The sequence below is a fragment of the Gopherus flavomarginatus genome, chromosome 15 (genome assembly GCF_025201925.1).
Source record: "Gopherus flavomarginatus isolate rGopFla2 chromosome 15, rGopFla2.mat.asm, whole genome shotgun sequence".
NCBI classification, from domain to species: Eukaryota; Metazoa; Chordata; order Testudines; family Testudinidae; genus Gopherus; species Gopherus flavomarginatus.
The window spans coordinates 27096067-27117034 of record NC_066631.1 but is presented as its reverse complement, the minus strand read 5'-3'; the positions used below and the strand labels follow the sequence as shown (position 1 = coordinate 27117034).

General features: G+C 42.9%; 2 protein-coding genes across 10 annotated transcripts in view; both read right to left on the bottom strand.

Annotated features, from left to right (window-relative positions):
* Positions 1 to 12560, bottom strand: part of MLXIP (MLX interacting protein) — a 65300-nt gene extending 52740 nt beyond the window's left edge. The window contains exon 1 of the mRNA XM_050923914.1: positions 12154 to 12560. Coding sequence (XP_050779871.1) covers positions 12154 to 12518 — 365 coding nt within the window. The 5' untranslated portion in view covers positions 12519 to 12560. The remainder of the gene's footprint in view (positions 1 to 12153) is intronic.
* A 4898-nt stretch (positions 12561 to 17458) lies between these two features.
* BCL7A (BAF chromatin remodeling complex subunit BCL7A) overlaps positions 17459 to 20968 on the bottom strand; it is a 32680-nt gene continuing 29170 nt past the window's right edge. For all 9 annotated transcript variants that reach the window (XM_050923955.1, XM_050923957.1, XM_050923961.1 and 6 more), the window contains one exon: positions 17459 to 20960. In XM_050923955.1, the coding sequence (XP_050779912.1) occupies positions 20889 to 20960 (72 nt within the window). In that variant the 3' untranslated portion in view covers positions 17459 to 20888. The remainder of the gene's footprint in view (positions 20961 to 20968) is intronic.

The window sequence follows — 20968 nt, the reverse complement described above, 5'->3', positions numbered from 1 at the left end:
CCTTGCAGATGCAGAAGTTATAATGAGCAGCTGATAAGAAACAATTGAGATTCTCATACGTAATACAGTACAAGGGCTTTTTTCATTGGGTCAGCTTCTCGAATCTGAGCCTGGAGACCTGGCTCCTTGAACTGAAATGGAACTGTGGCGCCTTTCTTCCTCTTCTTAACTCCCCTATACAAGATCTCCCAAAAAGCATTCTTGCAATTTTGGCCTCCATTTTTCTGCTTATTTGCCAGTATGCATGGGAAACCTTTCACTCTTTGCTTTATCTGCAACTAGAGACAGCAGCACACAGAGCATGTATTTGCTTCACTGTAAAGTTATGCTTTGTTTGCTTTGGTGGTGTATAAACTGCAGATAAACACCAAGAGCAATTCAGACCCCACATGCTGAATTTCTCCCAGCATGCAGCAAGATACTTTCAAACAGAACAATTTCAGAGAAGAAAAGACGCCAATAAAGTTTAAAAATGCAGCCATTCCGACCGTTGTTTAATTTTATTCAAGCAAAAAGTGTTTCACCCAACCATTGGGGACAGATCAGGAAGCTGTGGGACTGTCTCTTATTGTGTTAGTGCAGTGCCTAATGCTGCAGAGAGCACACAACTGGGAAGTAGAAGATCCAGATTCCATTTCTGTATCTGCCCCCAACCCTCCAAGTAACCCCAGGCAAGTCACTTCATTGCTCTGTGTCTCAGTTTCCCAACATTTACACTTTATCCACCTCCCCGGGAGAGATGTGAACATTAATTAAAGCTTGTAAAACACTCAAGATTCTCAGAAATGTGCTTCACAAGTGCCAAGTATTATTATCCTATCCTGAATAATTTAAATGGTTATCAGAAAAAAAACAGGCAGAGGCACACTACGGAGGGCCTCACTGAGTATTTTTGGTTCACTAACAATACTAATCACTATACAGCATTTTAAAACTTTAAAGCCCTTAACAAACATTAAGTAAGCAATTCTCATATCTTCGCTAGAAGGTGTTTTATCACTAGGGAAACTGAGGCAAAAATGTGAAATTATTTGCCCCAAGATCAGCGTCAGAGCCAAAATTAGAATTCAGGAGTTCCTGGCACAAGTCTTAAGTTCAGACAACACCTCTAATAGTTATTACATAATAGTTATTATACAGCACCCATTTTAAAAAATGATGCCAAACACCACTAAGTAGGGATACGAGAGGCTCTATGTTCATCAATAGTGATCATGTTTAAAAACAGCACACTTCTATTTCTAATTGTCTAAAAAAACCCCAGATTTTCTAAAATTAACATTCAACTGTATCAACTACCTTGTCTCATTGTAATTTGCAATTAGAATAATTTATCAATCAAGAGAGGCGTTTCATGTCAAATGGGCATAGCTTGACATCCCAACTGATTATGTTTATGTGGATATACACCTCTGCCCCGATATAACGCGACCCGATATAATGTGGGTTCGCATACAATGTGGTAAAGCTCTGACACACTGCTCTGAGCAGCGTGTTAAGACAGCCCCGGCCTGGCCCAGCAGGGGTTCAATAAGGGGCAGAGGGTCGCGGGGGCATTCAGAGGCCTCCCCCTCAAGGTCTCTGCAGGAGCTCTAGGAGGGCACTTTTGGGGGGCCTGCAGTCCCAGAGTGGCCCAGGGGATTAGTGGGGGGGCGGGAGCAGCCCGCTTTGCTTCCCCAGCTGTATCGCTCAGGGGAGGGGGCTTGGGGGAAGGGATCCCCCCCACACTCACCAGCGGAAGCAGAGCAGCCCGACCCCAGCCCGGTCCACTCCACCAGCTCCCAGCCATGGCACTTCGCTTCCTGCCGCAGGTAAGTATGGGGGGCGTCCTTTCCCCAACCTCCCCACACTCACCTGCGGTGGAAAGCGGAGTGCCGCGGCTGGGAGGTGGCAGAGTGGAGCGGGCTTGGGCTGCATCGCTCCGCTTCCAACTGCATGTGAGTGCGGAGGGCATCCTTTTCCCAACCTCCTCGTGAACGCTGTGGCTGGGAGCTGGCAGAGTAGAGCGGCCTGGGGCCAGGCTACTCCACTTCCTGCCGCTGCCATGAGTGCCTGGGGGATGGATGGGGGTTGAAGTCAGGGGGATTGGATGGGGGTGGGGTCCTGGAGCTGATTAGGGACAGGGGTCTCTGGAGGGGCAGTCAGGGAACAATAGGACCAAAAGTCAGGTTTGTGTAGTTGAGAGTCTGCGGTAGTGCTCAGAATACTCTGGAATCCCAAGCCTCAATTCTGATTGCTGTTTCTGATTTTATCATTTAATCTATTTTCCACACACAGATTTCCATAAATGGGTTAACAAAATCTCTCTACTTTACAGGGGAGTTATGGGGCTTATTTACAAAATGCTTTGATATCTCCAGATGAGAGAGACTTTGAATTTCTCCAGTGCCTTTTATTCAAAAACCTCTGTGTTAGAAGACTTGAATAAAATAATGTAATAGGGTCCATAACAGAGGTAGAAAGAGAAAGTAGTTGTTCTGGCTCCCAGGCTCCTGTTCCAATCAATAGACCTCTCTGCCAGTATTTTCTCTTCTGCATTTCTATTTGTGTCTTAGAAAATTCCGAGAATGTGTGGTGTTTAAAATGTATAATACAATCTCATTGAGGCTCTGCTTCTTTTTGATACCAGAGTGATGTGCTTACTGAATTAAATCACTGGAGATATGAATCCTCCTTTGACAGACAATTGCATTACAGAATTGTAATTGCAAAACGGAACATTTACTATAAAGAGAATAAATTCACCAGCAGCACATGCAGCAAGGAGAGAAGAGCATGCAAACAGCCAGATCATTTGTACTTACACAGTAAAACAGGTTTGTTGACTGACACAGACACTTGCTGAACTGGAGTCACATCCTAACATTTGTAACCAATTTCTCTTTAAGAAAGGAGTCATGCATCACATGGAAATTCAGTTTCTGACAGCTTAAGTAGGAGATGGTCATTGTGGCAATAATGCTCTGTCAATGCAGAGATCCCAGAGCCTAGCAGGCAGAAAATACAAGCTTTTCTATGAGTAACAGGGTCCCCCTTTGTTCTAAACAGAGTTTTCTAGAATCTCCAGAACGTCTCCTTCCTCTGCCACCTGCAGATCTCCGACAGAGGAATTAGCACCGTAGTAGCCAGACATTACATTTTTCCCACAGCAGTCTCAAAGCAGAGCACTCTCTTACTTCAAAGAGGATTACTCTTTAAAACATAACAATCAGTTTAAACAAAGGAGTGGGTGCCTTCTCCTGGTACTTCAGCTAAGCCTCTTCTTGCTAAGCCTTCTGGATCCTTTGAGGTCTGACTTCTGGGGAGTGTTTTGCTGGTGTCAAAAGAGGCAAGCTGTCAGAGTCTTGATAAATAAATACAGCAAGCTGGGTTGTTAGTTTGCTGCAAACTTTTTCAAAAAACCCCATAACAACTGGTGTGAAAAGCTGTGTACAGAGCAGCGTCTCTGAAGAGTGTTCAGTATTAGGTTTATTATCATTATTAAAACATTGGAGACGTTTTACTAGGCAGTAATTTGTGTTTGTGGGTTTGTCTTGTTTGATCAGCTACAAAGGTTAACATTTATTGGAACTCAAAGATCAGATCTTTTCTTTGAGCACCAAAGAATCCTGTGGCACCTTATAGACTAACAGACGTTTTGGAGCATGAGCTTTCGTGGGTGAATACCCACTTCCTCAGATACATCTGATGAGAGAGACTTTGTAATGAAGTTTTACTGAAAGTTGAAGTTTACTGAAGTTGTACTGAATAGTTGTCTGCCCTTTTTGCTACATTGTATATCTACAGGGTAATCTATAAATGCTCTTTTCTCATTCTGAGTCCATTTAATTAATAGTAGCGGTACAAATAGAGCTTGGCCGAGAATTTTGGCTGCATAGAAGAACGGCGGGAGTTTAGAGATGTTATGTAAGAAAGAGGCTGATTATGTGGGTCTGGTGAGAGGATTGATGAAAGATGACAGTTAGTATATGGGCCTGATTGACAAGGAGGATAGTAGTGGTAGTGGTTAGTGATAGAGAAAGCAGGAGAGGAGGGACTTGGGAGAGGTAAGATAAGTGCTCAAAGATCAGAGGGGTAGCCGTGTTAGTTTGGATCTGTAAAAGCAGCAAAGAATCCTGTGGCACCTTATAGACTAACAGACGTTTTGGAGCATGAGCTTTCGTGGGTGAATACCCACTTCCAGATAGGAAGTGGGTATTCACCCACGAAAGCTCATGCTCCAAAACGTCTGTTAGTCTATAAGGTGCCACAGGATTCTTTGCTGCTTTTACAGATCCAAACTAACACGGCTACCCCTCTGATCTTTGAGCACTTATCTTACCTCTCCCAAGTCCCTCCTCTCCTGCTTTCTCTATCACTAACCACTACCACTACTATCCTCCTTGTCAATCAGGCCCATATACTAACTGTCATCTTTCATCAATCCTCTCACCAGACCCACATAATCAGCCTCTTTCTTACATAACATCTCTAAACTCCCGCCGTTCTTCTATGCAGCCAAAATACTCGGCCAAGCTCTATTTGTACCGCTACTATTAATTAAATGGACTCAGAATGAGAAAAGAGCATTTATAGATTACCCTGTAGATATACAATGTAGCAAAAAGGGCAGACAACTATGAACACTTAGCTATATTTACATTGATGAATGCTAAAAATGAGCACTTTGGCTACTCTGAAAATGTGAATGAAGAAGTGGATGTCTTTCCTATGATTAGCTGGCAGGCCCAAGTAGAGCAAAACAGCTTCACAACACTCCTATGAATCAGCCAATCTTACAATAATTTTACAGATAGGGAAACTGAGGCAGACAGCAGTTACATGACTGTCTGCTGTCATAAAGCAAGTCATAAGCAGAGCCAGAAATACAACACAAGAGACCTGGCTCCCAGTCTTCTATCTGAATGACTTGAGCACATTACCTTCATATTTAAATAAATTCTGAAGACTACATATTAAATTATCAAACCCATTTCTGATCATTACTGATTAAATGACCCTCAGTAACTAAACATTTACTTCTATTATACACTGAATCCTTGAAGAGTGTTTTAGATTAGATGCTTTTCTAAAAGATGTGCTCCAGTAGTTATTCTGGGGAGTTCCATGGTATGCGCTATACAGGACGTCAGAGGAGATGATCACAATGACTCTTTCTGGCCTTAACACGTATGAACCACTCTGAAAAATATTTAATAAAATAAATAATCACACAACTTCCATTTTGAGCACCAAAGGAGTTACTGAAAGTCCTGCGTTCAGAGTCCCTGCTTCAACACACAGCCTTTCCAGTAGCAAACCTACCAGAAACTATATCTGAAACCCTATATTTTCCTTAAGAGTTTCCAAATTTTAATTCCCTAGAAACTTGGACAATACCATAACACTCTAGTTTGCATTTCAAAAATTAAGATGCTTCTGTTGACTGGAATACAAAGAGCAAATTTTATTTCCTCGGAGACAACTGTTCGTCTTTATAATTAATTTTTATAATAATTTTAAGGGTTTTCTTCCCAGACCGAAAGAAAACAAATAAAAACCCGTAGTACACTTACGCAGCTTTCAAACATTTTAGAACCTTTGGCTTTTAGTTCTGAGAAGACTGTCAGTGGCACTGAGATCGAAGCAACCAGTGAACAGAAAAGGAAAATTATAAAACCACCAATTTTTGTTTACAAAGAAAAAAATATGCAATGAATACCGTCTAACACCTCTCAATATTTCTTTCACACAATCACAGCTTTTCCACTATTTCCTAAGTCTGCTATGGCGCACTTCCTCTGCCCAAGAGAAGGTTGAGGCCTGATGCTAATGAATCCTGCCAAATGCACAATTAGGGTATGTCTACATCTACAATTTTGCAGCACTGGTTGTTACAGCTGTATTAGTACAGCTGTATAGGACCAGCGCTGCAGAGTGGCCACACTTACAGCAACCAGCGCTGCAAGTGGTGTTAGATGTGGCCACGCTGCAGCGCTGTTGCACACCATGGGGAAGGAGACCTGCTTGGAGGGGGGGTCGGGGAACGCCGGAGCACACCGTGGGGAAGGAGACCTGCTTGGAGGGGGGGTTGGGGAACGCCAGAGCACACCGCGGGGCTGGATACCTGCTTGGAGGGGGGGTCGGGGAACGCCAGAGCACACCGCGGGGCTGGATACCTGCTTGGAGGGGGGGTCGGGGAACGCCAGAGCACACCGCGGGGAAGGAGACCTGCTTGGAGGGGGGGGTCGGGGAACGCCAGAGCACACCGCGGGGAAGGAGACCTGCTTGGAGGGCAGTGGAGTTTGCCTGATTACCAGAGAGGCTTCCTCGGGTATGCTGGGATACCTGCTTATTCCACGGAGGTCAACAAAAACGCTGGTGAGTGTCTATACCTGATGACCAGCGCTGGTGATCCAGCGCTGGATCCTCTACACCAGAGGCACGACCGGATGTACGGCCAGCGCTGCAAACAGGGAGTTGCAGTGCTGGTAATGCCCTGCAGGTGTGTACACATCCTAAGTTGCAGCGCTGTAACCCCCTCACCAGCGCTGCAACTTTGTAGTGTAGACAAGGCCTTACTTACAAGAGAGTATTTGCTCTGGGAAACATAGATTATGTCTTAAGGCACCTATAGCAGAGCTTTGTCTTATATTATTTTTAAGGGAAATGCTGCACTTAGCCTGGTAAGTATGGAGTTCATTTGTAGTGTACAGAATGTAGGTACGTCTCCATTTCTAAGTGTGAATTCCTGGGTTTGAACCGTCAGCAAGTTATACTCCACTGTTTATAAGGTAAAACCTTCCACATGGAGCTCTCTAACATCACTATACTTTGATTAATGCACTAAATCCTCCCCACTTCCCTCTGCAAATTCCTTATACCAGAACTTTCTACTGCATGCATTTCCCTTTCCACTTTCTCAGGCAGTGGGGCCTGATCCTGCAGAGGGAGGCGCACCCTAAACTCTCACTAAAGTCAATGGACATGGAAGGTCCATTCCTACCCAATCAAGCCCACAATCAAAGAAGGGAGAAGAGTCGTTTGTCCCAGTACCTAATGACTCCCAGTGACTCATGCTGTGGCTAGGAACATCCTAAATACAATCCAATATCCTGCACTATTTTTGCTAAAGGATATTGCTTAAATAGTTCTAATAAGCTGGCTAAAATGGGGGGGGGGAGGGAGGAGCAGTACAAAACTGCATAAATTAAAATTTAACTTCAATTACACCTTGAAATTTAGAGGGCTGAGGCAAAGGGCTACAGAAGAAAGCATCTACAGTCCATTTACCAACCTTGAGATACTGTTCCCAATCAATCTGATGGTAGAAGGTGACATTCAGATAAAGTGTACAGTACAAGACACGTGATAGCTGCAGTCTGCTCCACTGTTTATAGGTAACATATTGATTTGTAAAAGTTTATGACCCACTAAACTGCATATCAGAATGTGCGTTCTTCTCACTCTTTCCCCTGTAAAACGGTTGATTTGACATGTTTTTTTAAAAGAGCAATGATTTAAATTACTGCAATGCAACTGAAAAATAAGTTTAACTAAGCTAGAAGAAGCCTGTTCTGTTCACAGAAGAAAGAAAAGCAATCACTTCTCTCCCCTTCAGGTTTCCTCATGTGAAACATGGCAGCTGTTTAACCAGCACAAAGCAATGATGCAGCACACTTTAAGGTAGGAGACAAAATTAGAAGTTTGATTTGGAATCCATTCCCTGCAGAAAATATGACTTAGCACAAACCTGGACACTTTCAGAATTATGGGGAAGATGCACTTCCTTGTCCAGGCTTTCCTCACGTGATTAAATCCTGGTTTTCTAGCAGACTGGTAAAGCTGTAAAGTAGTATATAATTTAGTGCCTCTTGAGGCCTTGAATAGCTCATCTCAAGCCTCCAAGTCACCCAGGCACAAGTCAGGAGTCTCAAATAAATCAAAATACAATTTTGTCACGGTGACTTCCTTGTTTTTTCATCTGCATAGGCCATGTTTGCCCAACTCTGGGAACACAGTTAGTGTTGCTGACTCTGCAGAACACAAACATCAATTTTTTTCCTGTTTAATTTTCTGAGTTAAAAATAATACTCAGCAGTAGTGGATTTCCTGACAGTGAAGGTGCTCGACTTGAGAATGAAGTCTACTGTATCTGTGTGTCTTGAGCATCCCTAGTGCAGATAAGGATGTAGAGACAACTTCAAAGGATAAGTTGGGGTAGTTCTGTTTCCAGGCTTAATCAATCATTCTTCAGCTGGTGATCAAGTACTCAGTTTTACTAATTTTAGAGGCACCATGTTCACTAGACAGTCACCTAAAGCCAGGCTTAAAAAAAAAAATCCTGTTTAAAGGGCACAAACTTTGTGATCAGTTTGTTGTGCTAATTAAAAGGTGATGATGGAAAGGCTTAGTCTATTATCTGAAGTCTGTGCAGGGAACTTCATCAGGTGGAATTAACCAGCCTTGAGAGTCAGAACATCTTAGGGTTTGTCTACACTGGCACTTTACAATGCTGCAACTTTCTCGCTCAGGGGTGCAAAAAACCACACCCCTGAGCACAGCAAGTTTCAGCGCTGTAAAGTGCCAGTGTAGACGGTGCACCATGCTCCCAACGCTGGGAGCTATGCCCCTCGTGGAGGTGGTTTAGGTGCTGAGGCTTTAACTAGCCGTAAGTCTTTAACTGGAATCTACTGAAAAAATATTTTCTGTCTTTTGACATATTCCCTTCTCAATACATAGGGCCAGAATATCAGAATAATGACATTTGCTTTAAAAAAAAAAAAAACAACCCAAAAAAACCCCAAAACAGGATTTAGTGTTTGTATGACAATTGGCTATCTATTTTCAATAAGCACAAATTACCACCACAGAATTGTTCCCTCACTAAATATGATCTCCAATTTTCAAAATCTTAATACAATGGTAAATTTATATATAACTGAACACAGAGTAAAAAGTGAAAAATATTTAAATCTAGATTCCTTTAACAACCTTTATGCTGATTATTTACTTTTTGCATTTCTCTTAGTTTGGACAGTGAAAGCAGACTGGTTAGTTTTACATTCTGGTTCTCACGCATTAGCACAAAACTCTCCTCTGAGTTCACAACATTTATACACAGCCAATTTACAATTCACTCTTCTTCATGGAAATTATTTACCTATTAACAATCGTTAAGGTAATCAAAAGAAAGGAGTCCGTTTCATTGCACTGCATATTTCACAAAATTGTATGTCTAGCCAGTTACACTATTTCTCATGAATAGTCAGTTTCCCTTTTACTTTATGAGTCTCTTACATAGCAACATCTGAAAAGAACGTTTTTAAAATATATATATTAAAATATAAAAAGGTGGCTGTAAAACCACAAAAAATGGCAGGGCACGTCAGGAATAGGTGAAATTCATTTTCTTTATTTGACTAGATTTCAAGTTAACATGTTCCCTTTAAATTAAAAACATTTTAATCCAAATTGACTTTCTCCCTTAAACATTCCCAGTAGCATCTGAAGAGCCAAAAGCTTCAAGCAGACATGCATCTTCTCAAAAACACATTTCTATTCCACAGCAAGATTACCTTATGTCCTTGTCTCCAATGTGGAAGCCTACAGACATGGGCGATTAGTGTTAGCATAATATCTTACTAAAAAGGTGCAAGGCAAGACTGAAGTTCTAGTAGCATGTCTAAATAAATGTAGGAAGTACTATCAACAAACTGCAATCACCGGAAAAAAGTTAAATAAAGTGTTACTGTAAAATCATGAAAGACGCTGATTAATCATTTCTTTACTTTCAAGAGAAAAATGCAAACAAATAGCTGGCTACTCTTCTTATGGAACAGGAAAAGAAAAAGAGGTAGAAATTTTTATTCTGTCCTTTACAAATTATCTGGCTTTGCCATTAATTCTTGTCGCTAACTTTGGGCCCAATCCCAAGAGGAACTGGGCATTTGCAATCTCCACTGAAGTCTACAGAGGCAGGATCTCAGAATCAAGTCCTTTCATTTTAAATTCCCATCATATACTGAAGCTAACCCTATTTGTTCCATTTGCAACCCATATTAGAATGCGATGAAGATCTCTTTGTCCAGAACTTTAATTACATACAGGGATACAAGCTTTGCCTCTATAATGCCAAGTCTCCAAAATTTTCTACAGATACTTTAAAGTTTTGCTGTTTCATTTAAACAAAAGTAATTTAGAGACAATGAACAAAACAGAAAGTAAATAAATACTGAAAGTAAAAGAAAAAGCTTTACTGCTGATATACTCCCCCCACAGGTTCTGCTCCAACATTACTATATTTTCCATCACACCACAAAAGGGATTGTCACCAGAGTTTGAGACACAGCAAAATAATGGTCCTTTTTTTGATGTCTGTCACAATGCAGACTGACAAGTACACCTCTGAAAGGGATTTTTAAGGCCAGTCACTCCCTAGGCTAAGTAATTTCAGAACTGTTTTAGGCCACACTGGCACCTTCTGTCTTAAATATACTAAAATTACTATGCAAGTCACCAGTTTCTAAATCTGCATTTAGCTCTCTCCCCCACACCCCTTTTCTCTGCTTCTGTAGTTTATTTATATCAAATGTGGAGTACAGGGAGGGGACATGGCTTTCCTCTGAACCTGAGGGTCAGAAACCACCATGAGGGCAGCGCCAGGCCAGCCACACCCAAAGCAGAGGGGCAGACAGGAAGTATAAAAGGCAGGCCTTGCAGCATAGTTGGCCTGGAGCTGGTGAGGGAGATAGATGCTCCCCACTGGGGTTTGTACCGAAGTGGGACCTCTACAGCACAGAGGACTTTAAGGGACTGCTAGGGACGCTGAGAAGCTGCTCGGACTGTTGCTAGCTGTATACCCTGAGAAGATAAAGAGGACACTCATAGAATGAAGGTACCTAGTCAGTAAGTTATAAGTAGCAGCCCTGGAACCCCAGACAATAGTCTGGTTGTAGTGCCAAAGTACTGGTTTGTGTGTCTTGGTGAGATCCCCGCTGACTCAGTGGCAGAGTTTGGTCACTATCAGGGTTCTGGACTGGAACCTGGTGGAACAGGGTGGGCCCAGGTCCCCTTATCCTTCCTGTGGCCACCTCACCCTGGGAATGCTGCCTACCCACCTTAGGCCAAAAGGTCAATGTTTTCTGCTGTCTGCCTGAGTTAGGATGTCAGGTGAGAGACCATTTGGTGCTCTGCCCTGCCAGAGGGCCAGAGCCCTAGATTCTCTGCTGCCAGGACCTCAGAGGCTGCTAAATCCCCTTTAAACTGGCTTTTCCAGAGATATGGAAGGGGGTGTGGCCTTGCTATGGGCCTGGTTGGGAGGGACTGACACTGGCCTCTACATGGGAAAAACTGAGGTTCCAGAATACTCAGCTAAAACATTTCTCAGGTTTACTCCATTCTTCTCCCACCCTCTGTCTTTTAAACCACTCCTCACTCGGACTCTGACAGTGATGCCTTCTGGAAGGGTAGATACCATTATCTGGGACCAGAGGCCACGCAGTAGGTAGCTATTGATGTTACTCGACATAGCTACCCATCCTCCTTAAACATACTGCAGGGGGAGTTTTCCTGTCCAGAGCATTTATGCAAGTGTATAGTCAGCCTTGTACAGTACATGTGTCTAGTGTTATGTTACCAGTTCCTGCCTCACAACATGTTGCTTACCCTCTTCTAGAGAGATCTGTATCTCTAAATCCCTGTTAGCCCACCCAGTGTCATCACTCACCCCTCTGCATCCCCTCCCAACTCCAGAGGATGATCCATGTTCCCTAACAGATTCTCAGAGTTTCCCCTGTTCCCTCCCCAAGCCTCTGCAAGATCATAACTGGAAGAACTGACAACAGACACACGAATGCTCAACCAGGCCAGCCCCTGCCCCCCCCCCGTCTGACACTGGTCTCCCTAAAACTCCCATATGCCCAGGCTTTAATGGGCTCCCCCTTTGAACGATTGCTACAATGCACCACTGCTGGCCCCCCAGTCCCCACCAAATCTCATTAGCTGCCCCAGAGCCCCGTCCCCCCAGACACCCTCAGCCCAGCATCCTGGACCATCAACCTACCTCCCCAGGCACCACCGCCCGGCGCAGGGAGCCCCCTGTAGTCCTAGACATCCATAACCCCCCCCCCCCAGAGCTCCCAGCCTGCCCCCATGGAGCCCCCCCCCCCGCACCTGTAGGCCAGGCTCATGCACTCGAAGAGCTTGGTGAGGGAGGCGTCGATGCTGAGGCGGCCCCCGGCCCCGCCGCCGCCCCGCGCCGCCCCGAAGCGGTAGGTCTGGCACGTCTGCTCGTTGACCGTGTCGAAGTCGTAGCCCTTCTTGGGCGGGTGCTCGCTGTGCGGCGACGAGACCATGAAGTGACCCGAGTGGATGATCTGGGGCCCCGCGGGCTGCCCCCGCCGCGGCCCGGGCCGCCGCCCCGCCGGGGAGCCCCCATCGTCCGTGTCCGAGGAGTCCTCGTCCGGCTCCGCCCGCCGCGACACCGGCCCCGCCGCCCCAGGGAGCCGCCCCGGCCGCATGAACACGTCGGCGGCCATGGCCCGAGCCTCCCGCTACTGCTGCGGCCGCGGCCCCCTCCCGACTCCTGGCCGCCCCGCCCCCCGTCTGGCAACGCCCCTTAAAGGAGCCGGGGCTCGCGCAGGGGCAGGGGAGCGACAGCTGGTGGCGGGGCGGGAAGCCCTGGACCAGGACTGGCACCTGTCTGAGGGAGGCCAGGCAGATTCTCCAAGCGGGGGGGGCAGCCACCCCAACGCCCCTACCCATGCTCCCTGGCAGTGCACCCCAGCCTTGACACCCCTGCCCCCACCTCCCCCATTCCCAAACTCCCTGCAGCCCACCAACCACCCTTACACCCCACCTTCCTCAACACTGCATCCCCCTGAACTTCAACCCCAGCTCTGCAATGCATGCACCCCACAAATTCTTCCCTGTGCTCCCCCAAACCTCCCCCTGCACTGGTAAAGCCTGCAATTCCCGCACTGTAATCCACCCAAACCAACCTTTTCCCTGCAGGCCTTAGTGCCCCTCCCTGCTACCATGCAGCCACTACAATCCCCTAAACGCTCATCCACAGATCTACACTATAATCCCTCCCCTCCAATAACTAGACCAGAATCACCCCGCACCCTCCAAAGAACACTCGCCGCACACACATGCAGGCAGTGCTCCTACTCATTATATGATGGTCACATTTGGGAACCACCATCAAGAATCAGGGTTCCATTGTCCTAGCTGCTGTACAGACAGACAAAAGAGAATGCTTGGGGGCAGGAACTTGCAATCTACAGGTCAGACAGGACGATGCAGGGTAGTACCCTGCTCCCACTGAACACCCCAAAGAACCGGGAGGCTGAGGAAGCTCCTTCACCGGAAGCTTTTGAAAGAAGGCAGGAGAGCCATCTGTCTTGGATGACTAGACATAACAAATCCTGCATCATGGCAAGGGGTTAGACTAAATGACCCTTGTGGTCCCTTCTAGCCCAATGGTTCTATAATGCTAAGGCCTGTACTGCCATCCCTCAAACAACTCACTGCAATTCCTCTGGCACATCCTCCAAATACACTACAATGGCCCCTGCCACACCAACTCCCCACATACCAACACTACAACCACCTCACTACACCCTGCATGGCTTTGTTGCAAATACAGCACACAGTTTCAAACCAAAACACAGCATTTTCGCTTCCCCTTCATATGTACAGAGTGGGGCCAGGAGAACTTTCGCCACTGACCTTCCTCTCCCTAGCTACACAGGGCTGAAAGGCAGTTACATTATAGCTTAATAGCAAAGTGACAACTGGGTTATTTACAATGAAGATGGGAGACAGATGCATCTCTTCCAAACACACAGAGCGAATCGAGAAGTTTCTGTCCCAGCTGTGACTAACACCCTGCTGCTTCAACAACCCCTCCCCCTGCACTCCTATCCCATTAGCAATCACGCAATGCCACCCCAGAGCTGCCTGCAGCCTTGAAATGTTCTAGCTCAGTGGTTCTCAAGCAGGGGTATACAGAGGTCTTCCAGAGGGCACATCAACTCATCTAGGTATTTGCTTAGTTTTACAACAGGATACATAAAATCATAGAACATCAGAGTTGGAAGAGATGTCAAGTCATCTAGTCCAGTGGCTTTCAAACTTTTTTTCTGGCGAGCCAGTTGAAGAAAATTGTTGATACTCGTGACCCAACAGAGCTGGGGATGAGTGGTTTGCGGTGTGGGAGGGGGCTCTGGGCTGGGATGCAGGCGCTGGGGATGAGGAGTTTGGGGTGCAGGAAGGGACTCTGGGTTAGGGGGGGCTCAGGGCTGAGGCATGGGCTTACCTCTGGTGGCTCCCGGTCAGTGTCACAGCTAGGGTGCAGAGGCAGGCTTCCTGCCTGTCCTGGCACTGCAGATTGTGCTGAACCCCAGAAGTGGCCAGCAGCAGGTCTTGCTCCTAGGTGGAGGCACACAAGCAGCTCCACGTGGCTCTCGCCCACAGGCACCGCCTCTCCATCACCTACTAGCCAGAAACCAGTCAATGGGAGTGCAGAGTCAGTGCTTGGGGCAGTGTGTGGAGCCCCGTGGCCCCCTAGACAAGAAACCAGACCCGCTGCTGGCTCCTTCCGGGATTCAGGCGGTGTCAGAACAGGTAGGCACTAGCCTACCTTAGCTGCGCAGCACTGCTGATGCGACTTTTAACATCCCAGTTGGCGGTGCTGCCCAGAACCGCTAGAGTCCCTGAGTGCTGAGCAGGGCGACCCAGTGCCTTACATGCTGCGACCCAGTACTGGGTTGCAACCCAAACTTTGAAAATCACTGATCTAGTCCAACCCCCTGCTCAAAGCAGGACCAACCCTAGAAAGCACAAAGTCAGCACAAACTAAAATTTCATAGATAATGACTCTATACTGCTCTACATACTATATACTGAAATGTAAGTACAATATTTATATTCCAATATTTTTATATTATATGCTAAAAATGAGAAAGCAAGCAATTTTTCAGTAACACTGACACCTTTGTATTTTTAAGTCTGGTTTTTGTAAGCAAGTGATTAAGTGAGGTGAAACTGGGGGTATGCAAGATAAATCAGACTCCTGAAAGCGTACCTCTGGGAAAGTTGAGAACCTCTGCTCTAGCCAGTCCTGTAGGGCTCTGGCTGCCCTTGATCGCCCTTCCTCCTATAGCCCATTGCAAACGGGGGAGAACTGCTCTCTACTCCTCCTAGTGGACACCAATTAAAAAAACAAATCAAGTTTAAACTGTGCCTTTTCTTTGGAGTCCGGACAGTATCATTGATTAGACTGAGGAATTATTTTTTTATTTTATAGAACAGTTTACAGTGGGTGGAATAAGCTAGACAAAAAAGCGCAGATCAAAGTCCCAAAGTATATAGGGAACTGGGGATGATGAGTACCTCACATAAGGTGAATAGGCTCTGGCGCTTAAGGTGAAAACTGTCACAGGATGACTAAAACTGGTACCCATTAAATTTCTTGCTAGACTTTCCTGGGAGAAGTGACGGATACCTCAGTGAGTGGGACAGTTAAAAGTGGACAGCACAAGACAAGAAAAATGTGCAAGAGGAGAAAGAAAAATCCAGCACAGGTCATGGGATGATAGTCACCTGAGACAATAGGTCTTTTCTAGGATTCTGCTGCCAATTATTTCTGGGCCCATATTAAAAACACAAAATATAAGCAACCCACTAGCCCCACACCACCAGTTAGCTGTCCAAAATGTAATCTTGGACATTGTCCGGCTAAAAATCACATGGGTTATTTCTTTTTACATGTTTTTACCTGGACAGTTAATACCTCTCTCTATTAAAGGGTAATACTTTAACAGTCCAGGTTGAATAAAATAAACAAGTATAAATGGTGAACAGCAAATGGGACTTTAATTTAGACTGGTCAATTATACTTTGATTCTCATGTTCATACCTGTATTTACATATATCCATAGTAAACCATACAACACATACAGAATTAGAGCACAGTCCTACTAACACTCATTCATGTAGGTCACCCACTACAATTCCACGCCCCCGCACACACACCTTATGCACTTTGTCTTAACTTCCCCTCTCCCAGTTTTAGTCTCTACAGGCAGCACTATAAACTTCTGGCAGCACAGCTATCTCAGTGAGGGGGTGTGAGAAGGCACAATTTGCAACCACCAGAACTGTGTCAACAAAAGTCCACAGTGTAAACAGTTATACTGGCAAAACTGCATTATTGTTGGTATAGTTTATTTTGCTCAAAGGGACTTCTCTCTCTCACTTCACTTCATGCATCCTTTCACTCCATCCTTTATGACTGGAATAGTTTTCTTTCTTGTACAACAAGCATAAATTCTCTTCATGAAAATCCCCCTTTTACACACACCTTCTGTGAAGCCTGAGATAATGCACTAAAAATGTGAGCACTGTATTAAAATAAAACCCTCATCAGCACAACTTTGTAAGTGAAGTGCTACCAGGCCAGTCAATGTATAAATATGCTTGATCTATATAGTCTAATTTAGAATGTAAGATCTTTGGGGCAGTGACCATGTTTTCAAAAGAGTGACCACGTTCTCAAAATTAAAAAAAAGGGCATTTTTACAGCAACTTTTTAGGGTAATGAAATATACTTTTTAAAAGTGTTCTTTGTATGTGCTGACTTTACTATTGCCAGTTCCTGACTCAGGGACATAGGTATATTTCTAAGTACAGGACTTTTTCCAGCAAGTGTCTGAATAAATCTGTCATATAACAATGAACAATTGACATTAATATTCACTTCAAGAAAAAGCATATTTTTTCAACTTTTCCATTCACTCCAAAACAGTGTTTATCACACTGAACACTTGTTTTACTAGACTGACTGTTCCCAGTAAACACAGAAATGAAAATTGGAACATTTCAAGTGTCCTGAAAAAACTGGGAAATATAGGCACAAGTAGAGGACACATCTGTCTGTACACTGCAGAGCACACTGATGGGGAGCAAGAAATCATACAGTGGCATTTTACTAATCTGCAGCCATTTCACAGAAGTTGCACTAAAGGTTTCCCTACTTCTCAGGAAAATTCAACAAAACATCACTACAGTGATTTATGTGCATTACAAGTTTTTTTGCTTCTTTTACAAAATATACTACAGCATATGATCCTGTGACGTATCAAAGCAATACTCAGCACTTTAAATAATCAGAGTACATTGTGGGATCCAGTAATCTTGCTCTTTTATTGGATTTGTTTACTCGCTACTTTAATTCTATGAGACCACTCATTCATCCATGCAACTTAGCAAGGTCGTACTAAAGCAGTATTATGACACTGTTGTTCAGCAAGAAACAGGAAGATTGCAATATTTGTTTTATGTATTATAGAATTAGACACCACTGAATGCACAATTTTTAAAAATCTATTTAAAAACTGAAATTTATTTTAAATTAGAAGCAAACGGAACTTCTTAGATTTAAATTTCTTAATCAAAAATTATTCACGCAATGTTCATGTTGTGATTTTTAAATTTTATTTTTGAAATGAAACCATTGTACATTGTACAAACCATAGCTACTGATGGAATAAATAAGTGAAAAATTATACTGCTGTACAACACACACAAAAATCATAAGATGGAAAACGATTAGGTATTGGGAGAAAAAAACAGAATTCTTTACATCTTCTAACAGACCCTTAGATATAAAGAACATTCCAAAACATGACAATGTTTATGTATGAAGATAGCCACCCAAAACCAATATTTTATACTGCCTTGCTGATTTGTTGTTTTGTAAGTGCCAGCACTTTTTGGAATGTTTAACAACTACTTTCCCAAGCATAAAAATTCCAAGGAATAGTTCTGCTATAAAACGTTTGGCTGCGTAAATCGCTTATTTGGAAGGCCTTCTCATGGGTTCCACAACCTAAGCTAATATACTTTTTTGCTTCTAGTTTCTTTTGTTTTTGTAACTGAAGCTCCAACATTCAGCATGTAGCAAGGAAGCACTTCTTGATATTTGCACTATTTCTAAAACATTAGCTGCATGAGAACTTTCAGTTACCTCGAAGTAAATTACAACCCCCCTTATGCTTCATATGTCTCAATGCTTTCAATACACTCTTTTACAGGTAAAGATGGGTGCAAGCCAAAACATTGAATCTATATGCGGTTCTAAACCTCAAGCAGATTTGGATCCTATGTTCTGGTCTGGTCACATCGGTACTTTCTGGCATTAAAATGTGTTTAATCACATCCACTGGCCCATTAATGTTATCAGGCACTTCAAAGAAAGACTAATAATAGTCTTATACATTATTTTGGATTTCTTCATACCAGGTAATGTCAAGGTCTCTCTTCTTAGAGAATGACACTAACAGGTTTAAGGAACCCAAACATATCTGCTTTTTCAATTGTCTGTTGTCACTAGAATCTGTGGTTAAAAGAAGTTCTGAATGTATTTTGTATAAGCTGTAAATAAAAAGTTACTATTTTAGAAATAAAGCCACTAGCAATAGCTGGTTTGTTTTCCAAGCCACAGTACAATGGACACAGTTCTGAGCAGAAGCCACAGGAGGAAAAGAAGGAATTTTATAATTAAACCTGTTGGTGTCAGTAATACCAATAAACATTTCTATCTAATGAAAAATTTGAGGTATTTTAGTGCTATTTATATTTTTATTCCCAAAGTACAGGAATCAGCTTTGAAATCAAAAAGCTTATCTACCCATTCTGAAACCTGTAGAAAAATCAAAATTAAAAACATTTTGGGATGCATCTGAAGATGGTGATCAGTAAACATGACTACTTGTCAAAGGTGGCATCAGATTCATGTAGTTTTAGCATTCAAAATTAAAATGCTAGTGAATCGGTGTTTTTAAAAGTCTGATTTTTTTTTAATTTGCCCATTTTATATATCAAATAGAATTTTTCTCACAAAATATCAATTAAATCTGAGTGTAATATACATACAAACTGATAGCCATTGACCAGTTTTCAACATTTTTAAGCATACACACAATTCAAGAGAGAAATTACTCTACCATTCCAATATGTTTATTGTGCAAATATAACTTTTGGCTCCTCGGTTCCTTATTTTCAGAAAGTTAATGGACTTCATGATCTGACCAGAGAACCCAAAAACTTATTAGGGAGAACACTGGTTTCATGAATGATTTGCAACCAAATTTTATTTAGTTGAGATCCAAAAAAGTTTATTTCAACATAAAAGGAAAAGTTCCCAAACTGAGCATAGCAAGTCACTTTGGAGTTTAATCCAACAGACATTTTACGGAAGGTCAGCATTGGCTCCTCATTCCTCTCCTACTCCCAATTGTTCTTCATAATTAAGGTGGTAATTGCAAATGCAATGTAGTAGTCAACGCTCAAGCCATTTTCACCATTGGAGAATTCAGAAATAAGCAAGTTTACAAAGAGCTAATTATGAAAATGCATGGACAGGAAGATTTATCATTTTAAAAAATATTTACAGTTCTCAGATTACACACACTGCACAATTATTGGAGAAGTAGGATCTGGTTTTAAATTACAAGACCCATCTCCCTCTGAGAGCGAATGAAGATTAAGGCCCAATCCAGCAACGTTTGAACAACACCTCATGTGAATATTCCTTAGTCACACAAGTAGTTACCACAGACATGACTCTGTTTTGAAGGGGCTTGGCACCTCCCTGGAAGTAATAAGCCCATTGCAATATCAGGCCCTTAAAGGCCTGATCCATGTAGATACTCTGCATCTCTAAATGCCATTGACTTGAAGGGAGTGACATGTGCTCAGAGCCTCTCAAACAAGCCTAGCATAAGCACGCGTCAACATAATTGAAAAGAAAGGATAATCTCTACGTTACTGGTAGAAATTATGGAAATAAGACTTATTTACAAAGACTAACTGAAAGTTTAAAAAAATCCCAAATACAGTATAGCCTGGAATATATCAGTAAACATCTTATTAAAGAACAGTACAATGAAATCCAGTTCAGTGAAAACCTGATATCAGAATAAATCATTTGCTGCACATCAATCCCTTTGATCCTATCTTTATAGTGGAACTTTTTAATAAAACAATTACTGTACCCAGTACAGAGATCTGGACCTATTACTTAATCTACTTTACTTCTATTAAATTTATTCAGATCTGGAATATAAATGGTAAATAAATCATATTAACTTCTGATGAAGTTAAGAATAATTTAAAAGACCAGATTTACAGTTTGCAAATGCTGGGCATTCAGTAAAAGATCTCCACTGTAGTTGCAGAAAAATAAAATGACGCTTGTCTCCTTGGACTCCAAGTGTGAAAATGGCTTCCAGATCAATTTTATCTCTATTAAGTTTTAAGCACCAGGGATATAAAATTAAAAAACCAAAAACAAACCAAAAATAAAAATCAGAAAAACTTACTACATGGCATTATACAAACATAGGCCACTTTGCAAAGGAGACAGCTGCAAAACAACTTTAAAAATTAGCACTGTTTTCAGAACACAAGGCACAAAACAAAAGCAGACATCACGCCAGAACAATGAACTTCACATGAAAGCTAATACCTGACCTGTACCATCCTTAAATATCTTACATTGTTAAATAGAGAAATGGAAAAAAACAAAACAAAAAACCCAAAAAACAGCAGCAACATAATTGTAATTTTGACTTTAGAAACAGTGCGTAGACCCCTCCTGAGTTGTTTACTCCAACCATTTCAGAGACAGTAACTTAAAAGTTCTCAATGTTTGTTTCACAGGAAAAAGTTTTCAGTGTCTGAGAAGTTAAACCTCTGCTAGGTTTTCTTGGATTTTTGCTTGGTAACTTGAAAAGTTAGGAGTTCTGTCCTCATCCAAGAGAAGATGCTTAAGTAAAGTTGTTCTATGATTAAGCCCACTGATGTACCTTACATAAAAACTGATCAGGAAAATCTATAGTCTAAATCTCTTCAACATTTTGTTGGGAAGCCTCTACTTTCATCTTTTTAGAAGGTGGCACTCCTTCAGAGTCCTTAACAG